Source organism: Sminthopsis crassicaudata, chromosome 3 (genome assembly GCF_048593235.1).
Source record: "Sminthopsis crassicaudata isolate SCR6 chromosome 3, ASM4859323v1, whole genome shotgun sequence".
In the NCBI taxonomy this organism is placed as follows: domain Eukaryota; kingdom Metazoa; phylum Chordata; class Mammalia; order Dasyuromorphia; family Dasyuridae; genus Sminthopsis; species Sminthopsis crassicaudata.
The window spans coordinates 517884205-517892884 of NC_133619.1; the positions used below are offsets into that span (position 1 = coordinate 517884205).

An 8680-nucleotide genomic window follows, 5' to 3' on the forward strand; every position below is an offset into this window, starting at 1 on the left:
GTATGCACATAAATCTGTTTTCTTTCTTTGACTTTTTTGGAGTATAAGCCTCATTATCACTAGCTGAATTTTTGAAATAGTGTCTAATTGTTTTCCAGAATATCTGGCCCAATTTACAGCTCTATCAGCGCCTCCAACATTTGTCATTTTCTCTTTTTGTTGTCTTGACTGATCTGATAGGTGTGATATAGAAACTCAGAGAAGCTTTAATTTTCATGTAATTATTAGTAATTTAGAGCATTTTTATATGACTGTTGATAGCTTGGGTTTCTTCCTTTGAAAACTACTCATTCATATCTTTGATACCTTATGAAATGAAGTGTGGTCTTTATCATAATTCCTCAGAATTTGGTACTGGAATCCCACTTACTTGGTGACAGGGACAGTATTCATATGTGAGTATTCTGACTTAGTACCACCATGTATCCAAGAGTAGCTTTGATTCTAAGTTTCACTGAGGATGAAGTATTAACCTGAAGTTTTTATTGTGGATTTTGTAATAGAATTTTAAGAATGATAGAAGACGATTGATTTTTAGCTTTTTTTCCCTTTGAGATCAACTCGCTAGGACTGTTTCCTTTACTTACTTTAAAAAAATGAATTCACTTATTTTATGTGTTATGATTTTATTTCAAAATTAATATAATTTGCAACTTTAAAAAAATTAAATTTATAATCATTTTAATCAGTAACAACTGACTTGCCTTCCCCTTTAGATGAGATCAACTCGCTAGGACCGTTTCTTTTACTTACTTTAAAAAAATGAATTCACTTATTTTATGTGTTATGATTTTATTTCAAAATTAATATAATTTGCAACTTTAAAAAAATTAAATTTATAATCATTTTAATCAGTAACAACTGACTTGCCTTCCCCTTTAGATGAGAGTTTGCTTACTTTTTTGTTTCTCTTAACTCCTATGTTTTAACTTCCAAGTTTTATACAGGCTTTCTTGCCGCCCCCCCCCCTTTCCTTAAGAACATTTGGAAGTCTTTATTTCATTAAAGATAGTGTCCCCAATCTCTACCTGACTAGGATTATATTCAGTTTGCTAGGTAAATTATTATTGGCTGTAAGCCTAAAGTTTTGCCTGCTGTAATGGAATATCATATTTTCTAAGTTCTCCACTCCTTATTATTATTAGTGGTGGCTTTCAATAAATCATGTGTGATTCTATGGTTCCTTGTTACTTAAATTTTTTTCCTGGATGCTTGCATTGTTGCTGCTGCTATTTTTTCCTTTAATTGGGAAGCTCTGGACTTTTCTGGGTTTCTTGGGAGTTTTAACATTTTTAAGCTACATATTCTTTCTTTTTTCACTTTGTCCAGGGGTTCCAAGGGATCTTGGAAGCTTTCTTTTATGAGGTGAAATACGTCTAGGATTTTTTTGGGGGGGATATGACTTTTAGGTGGTCCAAGTCTTATTTTGTTTTAATTTCTTATTTAGAGATGAATACTTAATTTGAATAATTCACTTTCTACAACTTTTCATAGGGATTATTCTTTTTAAGGTTTGCAAGTGAGTGTTTCTGGGGGGGGGTGCCCTACTTTCTGCATGAACTTGGAAGAGAGTGAATAAGAATCTAGACACTAGACTCTTTGAAATCCACATGGGAATTGTAGGGTTTTTAGGGAGTTGGAGAGAATGCCCAGGTCATAGTTTCTTTCCTCTGTCCTACAGGTGGGAAGGGGGTGGGGAGGAGAATTCCGAAGGCAGTTTCTTTCTAGAGTCATATGGCTATGGAGAAGGTGAAGGGGGATTAGCAGTTGTCCACTTATTTCCTGATTAAAAGTGCTGATAGAAAAGCCCTGGTCAAAGTTTCTGTTCCTATGATTTAATAGATTAAGATCCAAGAAGGCCAGCCTCTTGTTCATCTTCTGGATTTCAGCAATCACTTCAGGTTCCTAGAGTAAGGTAGGGTGAGACACAGGAGAACATTCTGCACTTTGACGCAGACATCATGAGGTGTCAGTGCATTGCTCAGTGTGTCTAGTTAGGTGGCAGCCATTTTCCTTTATGGGTGTACACTAACTCCATCAATTCTGAGCTTCTGGTTGAGAAATTGGCTGGGTAGTCCCTCTGGCCCAAAGGTTAGCCTCTTCCCCGAGCGTTCTGTTTCCTGAGCTGGAGCTTATTCTATAAAGGACACACGGAATTGTCCCTAAAGGTCCAGTGACATGTCCTCTGTGTCCTCTATGTTGGGCAGATGCTACCCTGCCACCAAGTCCATTTTGCTTTTAGGATATTCCCAAAGAATACTAAATCTATACTCATTGAGGGGCTAATAGAAGCATATCCCATGGATCCTGACCCTTTCTTTCTCCTGTTGTCCTTGTAGCTCACTTGCTTGCTCCACAGGAGTATAGCAGTGAGGCTCTTGTCCAATTATCCATTTTTTCTTTTTAAAAATTATTTATTTTTAAGAATTAAAAACTTTTTGAACCCCAAATTCTCCCCTTATAGGGGAAATTATGCAAAGTATTTCTATATTAGCATTGTTATAAGTAAAAGCAAGAAAAATAGAGTCAGAAAATTATACTTCAGTTTGCTCTCACAGTCTATCAGTTTTCAGTATCTGGAGATGGATGGCAATTTTCATTATGCCTTGAATCATTGTATTGATCAGAGTAGCTAAGTCTTTCATAGTTGAGCCTCATTGTAATATTGCTGTTACTATATACAATCATCTCCCTATTCTGCTCACTTCACTTTGTATCCCCTCATATAGATCTTTTTAGGTTCTTCTGAGGATACACCTCCCCAACCCCCATTACTTACAGCAGAGTAGTGTTCTATCATAAATATATAAGTTGTTCAGCCATTCCTTAATTGATGAGAATCCCCTCAGTTTCCAATATTTGCTACAAAAAAAGGATAGCTATTTAAATTTTTGTACAGATCCTTTAACTCTTTGAGTTATAGACTTAGTAATAGTGCTTAGTCAAAGGATATGCTTAGTTTTATATCCCTTTGGGCATAATTCCACTTTATTCTTCAGAGTGGTTGAACCAGTTCACACTTCCACCAATAGTTTATTACTATACCTGTTTCCCCACATTCCCTCATTTCTGATAGATGTGAAGTGCTGTGTTGTTTTAATTTGAGTGTTTCTAATCAATAGTGATTTAGAGCACTTTTCAATCTAACTGTGGATGACTTTGATTTCTTCTAAATACTGCTTGTTCATACCCCTTAGTCATATTATAAGTGAGAGGATGGCTTTTATTTTTTAATTTTAATTTGACTTAGTTCCCTACATATCTGAGAAATAAGAACTTTTTGAGAGAAACTAGTTATAAACCATTTTTTGATATTACTTCATTGTCTGTGATATCTTTTTAGCAAAATATAGTTTCCCTGATTATCTTTTAATGAGGTCTGTTTTTATTTTTATTTTGTCTGAGATTATGTTATGTACCCTTGTCTTAATCCAATTATTCTTAAATTTTTTATCCCAATCTGTTTTTCAGGTCATTTGTTTTGACTATGTCTGGCTATGAAATATTATACATTTTCTTCTATTTCATAATCTTTTGATTTGTTTTTAATATTTCTTTCTGCCTTATGGAATTAAGAGCTCCTTGATTCAAATTTTCAGGAAGTTGGCTACTAAAGCCGAGTTTTATTACTGTAGTTTATGACAAGCTGTTACTTCTTTTCCAATTCTTTCTTCAGAGTTCTTATTTCTTTTAAAAATATTTTTTTCTTTTATAGCATTCACATAATTTATTTTAAAAAAATTTTAAAACTCTTTTAGAAATTCTTGCTCCCTCTCTTCCAGGAATTCTAGTTAAATTTGTGTTCAAGTTGTACTTTCTTTGAGGTTGGCTTGTAAATACTTTGTATCTTAAGTATCCCTTTTATTAAATAGCTTTCTGTGGTGGAATTTATTCCTTCTTTGTTTGCTCATTGTTTCATCCTACTTCCTAATTTAAGCCTTGATATTGGACCAAGCTCTTTGTACTTTTGCAGGGAATGTCTGGATTGGTCTTTCTACTGTTTTCTTGGCATAGAGTGTTATTTTACTCCAGGGTCCCAGTGGCAGCTCAATTTTTGGATCTGCAGGCTTACAGTATCTTCAGAACGATCTGATCCAGGGCAAAATCTGATCATTGTTACCCTGATCTGAGCTCTGCGAGTTCCTGAGCTGCATTTATGTCTTAGCAATAACATACTGCTGCTGGATGAAGCCCCTATCAGCTAAGCCATTTAGAAAGATCTGCTGGTTCAGAGGGACAGAATTGTAGACTTCTCTTTAATCTGGGATTACTGCCCTCTATATTCTACTCTGTTCCTAAAATCACAGCCACACAGCTATTGCTTGCTTCAGAACATGCTCTTTTCCTGATGCACAAGGTAGAACTTGAGTTCTCTCCCTATCTGGTACTACCACCTCAGGTACCTTTCTCTCTTGATCACCTTGATCTGTGTGAGCTGAGAGTCAGTGACTGAGCTGTTAAGTGTGCCCCTGTTTCTATCCTCTAAAAAGCTCTGGCCCTGTCTATGTTGGATCTAGGCTCTCTTCTTGTCCTGGTACACAGCTTCTGCCTGACTTGGCCTTCTCTTTATGATTCTAAATGACCCTCTGTCCTCAATTTCACTGATGCCAGTGTCCACAGATCTCTTTAGCTTGTCTCCCTGTGCTCACCCAGGCTGGAAAAAGGGATGATTAACTGCAACATTTTATGGGATTTTCTCAGGATTCAATTTGGTACTTTTTCTCAATCTATTTGAGATAGTGGAGGTAGGGAAGTGGGAGCTCACTGAACCTCTTCATGCTCCTATCCCAGCTCGGTTCTGCTACTAAGTAAACTACTTTTAATAATGCTGTAAGAGTAAAAATTTTTTTCCTGTATGTGTGTGTTTTTTTTAAAGGTTGCTATAAAGATCATAGATAAAACCCAGCTGGATGAAGAAAACCTCAAGAAGATTTTCCGAGAAGTTCAGATTATGAAGATGCTCTGTCACCCACATATCATCAGGCTCTACCAGGTACAATCACGGTGTTTTTCCACAAAATTCCAAGCAGAGCCACCTTATACTGCTTCCACCTTAGAAGAAGGACTGGGGGAGAGGGGAATGACAGATAGCATAGATATTTTGGAGCATTCTTCCAGGAGTGATGGGAGGAACAAATGAGATCATATTTGTGAATTATTTAGCAAAGTGCCCGTCACAGAGTAGCCTTTACATAAATACTAGCTGCTATTCTCATTATGAACACTTATTATAAACATTTGCTTCTTAATGTTGTTCTTTTATTTTTTTTTCAGTTATGTCAGACTCTTTGTGACTCCATTTAGAGTTTTCTGTGTAAAGATACTGGAATGTTTTGCCATTTTCTTCTCTAGTCATTTGCTGTTACTTAGACTTAAAAATCCAAGTTTGGTCCTAAACAAAATTTAAAAGCACTCTTAATTTAGAACAATCCTCTAACACCCTCTTCTTTCTCCCCAGATTTCTTATGTCTCCTTTTGTTTCTTTGTCTTCAACCTGTCTGGTCTTTTCCTAATTACTTTGTTAAGTGTTTAACCTTGTATTTCATTCTTAATATGATTTCCCCCTCCCAGTAAGAATTTGATAATTGCTCAGAATTTGATGAAACCTGGACATCTTATTTTGGTCAAATAGCGATTTGGCCTTGAGATTCTTGAAAAGTCAGAAATCTTGTGTATTTATCATTGTGTATTAGTGATCATTATAGATTGTTATTTTTTACTTAACTCCCTGTATACTCCTAACTTTTTAATCTCAAAGTTGAACTGAACCTCAGAGACCCCTCTAATTCAATTGTATTTGAGCAGGAATCTGTTGACAATTAAACATTCATCTACAAACATGTAGATTATATCATGTTAAATAGTAAAGAAGCTTTTATTTATATCATGACAAAATCAATTTGTTTTCATTTCTGCTCTGTGAGGCCAACATTAATTATTAAAATTAAACAGTCATTGCAATGTTATTTATCTTTATGTTTATGCCATTATAGTGTATGTTTTCTCCTGTTAACCTTATTCTGCATCATTTCTCATGTATTGTTCTAAAAACTCCCTTGCTTTTGTTTTTAATATTTTTTATGTTATCTTTTTTTTTTTTTATCATCACCAAAATTTCTCCCAGTTTTGATTCCTTTACCCTGCCTCTAGGGAACCATCTCATATTTTTTAAGAGAAACAAAAAAGAAAAAAAAAATGAAGAAGAGGCCAAAAAAAAAAAAATTAGCAAACTAAGTGCATTGAAAGTATCTGAACATATATCTGTTTATAAGAGAGTAAGATGAGATGTCTTTATTACTTTAATTTTTTCCAAGACTTGAAGAAACTATTCATGGGCTCCTTCCCACTAAATGGCACAGAATCTTTGACCTCTTTTTTTTTTTTTAAACTTGACTTAGGCTGGTTCTTCCATCCTTAGTTGTAACACCTTCTTCCCAGGGGCTTACCCTATCACAGATAGTTCTAACACTTAGCCAACTTTATGCCTACTCAAATCCTCAACTCCAAAGTTCAAGAATTCTACCAGCCTCTTTCTCTCTAGGATTATTCATGTGCACCATCACTCTTAATGTATGGACATTGTGGTAACATTATTTACATAATTCTACATTTCTTCCCCGAAATAGTTCCATTGACTCACAACTCCACTTAAAATTGTGTGCCTCTAGAATTGATTATTTATACACTTTGTCACCTTTTCCTGTTTTGCTGAGTGAAGTAAAACCTTATAATAACAATAATAATGATTATGATAATAACAACAATATCTAACATTTGCATGTCATTTCCTCTTAGCCAGACACTGTGCTAATTAATTTCAAACATTAGCTCATTTGGTTCTCAGGGCCACACTGGGAGACTGAAGCTACTGTTTTCCCCCCAATCTCATTTTCTCCCTCATTCCATTTATACTTGAAATTGAGGCACTTGGACTTTTTAAGTGACTTGCTCAGAATCACACAGTTTTAAGTTGTTGAGACTGAATTTGAACTCCGGCTTCCCTACTACAGGGATGGGTGCGCTTTGTACTGTGACATACATTATTAGTTATTTGGAGCAGGTTTTCCAAATGTCCTTTTGAGAACTGCTGCATTCCTCTGACCTTCCCTCCTCCTCTTCCCTCCCTCGGTCCCCCCTCTCCCTCCTTCCCTTCCCCTTTCCTCCCCTCTTCTTCCTCTTTCCTTCCCTTTCTCTCTCTTCCTCTCTTCCCCCTTCTATCTTTCTCTCTCTCCCTCTCTCTTTTCCCTCCCTTCCTCCCTTCCTCCCTTCCTCCCTTCCTCCCTTCCTCCCTTCCCTTCCCTCCTCCCTTCCTCCCTCCCTCCCTTCCTCCCTCCCTCCCTCCCCCCTCCCTCCCTCCTTCCTCCCTTCCTCCTCTCTCGTCCTTCCCTTCCTTCCTCCCTCCCTCCCTCCTCCTCCCTCCCTCCCTCCCTCCCTCCCTCCCTCCCTCCCTTGCCCTCCCTCCCTTCCTTCTTCCTTCCTTCCTTCCTTCCTTCCTTCCTTCCTTCCTTCCTTCCTTCCTTCCTTCCTTCCTTCCTTCCTTCCTTCCTTCCTTCCTTCCTCCTCCCTCCCTCCCTCCCTCCCTCCCTCCCTTCCTCCCTTCCTCCCTTCCTTCCTTCCTTCCTTCCTCCCTCCCTCCCTCCCTTCCTTCCTTCCTCCCTTCCTTCCTTCCTTCCTTCCTTCCTCCCTCCCTCCCTCCCTTCCTCCTTCCCTCCCTCCCTTCCTCCTTCCCCTCCCTCCCTTCCTTCCTTCCTCCCTCCCTCCCTCCCTTTCCCCCTTCCCTCCCTCCCTTCCTTCTTCCCTCCCTTCCTCCCTCCCTCCCTCCCTCCCTCCCTTCCTTCTTCCCGTCCCTTTCTCCCTCCCCTCCCTTCTTCCCTCCCTCCTCCCTCCCTCCCTCCCTCCCTTCCTCCTTCCCTCCCTCCCTTCCTCCTTCCCTCCCTCCCTTCCTCCTCCCTCCTCCCTTCCTTCCTCCCTCCCTCCCTCCCTTCCCCTTCCCTCCCTCCTTCCTTCCTTCCTCCCTCCCTCCCTTCCTTCCTCCCTCCCTCCCTCCCTCCTTCCTCCCTCCCTCCCTCCCTTCCTCCTTCCCTCCCTCCCTTCCTTCCTCCCTCCCTCCCTCCCTCCCTTCCCCCTTTCCTCCCTCCCTTCCCTTCCTTCCCCTCCCTTTCCTTCCTCCCTCCCTCCCTCCCTTCCCCTTTCCTCCCTCCCTTCCTCCCTTCCTTCCTTCCTTCCTCCCTCCCTCCTCCCTCCCTCCCTCCCTTCCCCCTTTCCTCCCTCCCTTCCTTCCTTCCTTCCTTCCTTCCTTCCTTCCTTCCTTCCTTCCTTCCTTCCTTCCTTCCTTCCTTCCTTCCTTCCTTCCTTCCTTCCTTCCTTCCTTCCTTCCTTCCTTCCTTCCTTCCTTCCTTCCTTCCTTCCTTCCTTCCTTCCTTCCTTCCTTCCTTCCTTCCTTCTTCCCTTCCTCCCCTCCCTCCTTCCCTCCTTCCCTCCTTCCCTCCCTACCTCCCTCCCTCCCCTCCCTTCCTGCCTCCCTCCCTCCCTCCCTTCCTTCGTCCCTTCCTGCCTCCCTCCCTTCCTTTCTCCTCCCTCCTTTCCTTCCTCCCTCCCTCCCTTCCTTCCTTCTCCCTCCCTCCCTCCCTTCCTCCCTCTCTTTCTCTCACATTTGGGTCTTTTTTCCTTTGATGTCTTT

General features: G+C 40.0%; 1 protein-coding gene across 6 annotated transcripts in view; it reads left to right on the forward strand.

Annotated features, from left to right (window-relative positions):
- The window catches only part of SIK3 (SIK family kinase 3), a 273189-nt gene that overhangs the window by 138846 nt on the left and 125663 nt on the right, over window positions 1–8680 (forward strand). For all 6 annotated transcript variants that reach the window (XM_074304179.1, XM_074304181.1, XM_074304180.1 and 3 more), the window contains exon 2: window positions 4877–4993. In XM_074304179.1, coding sequence (XP_074160280.1) covers window positions 4877–4993 — 117 coding nt within the window. The remainder of the gene's footprint in view (window positions 1–4876; window positions 4994–8680) is intronic.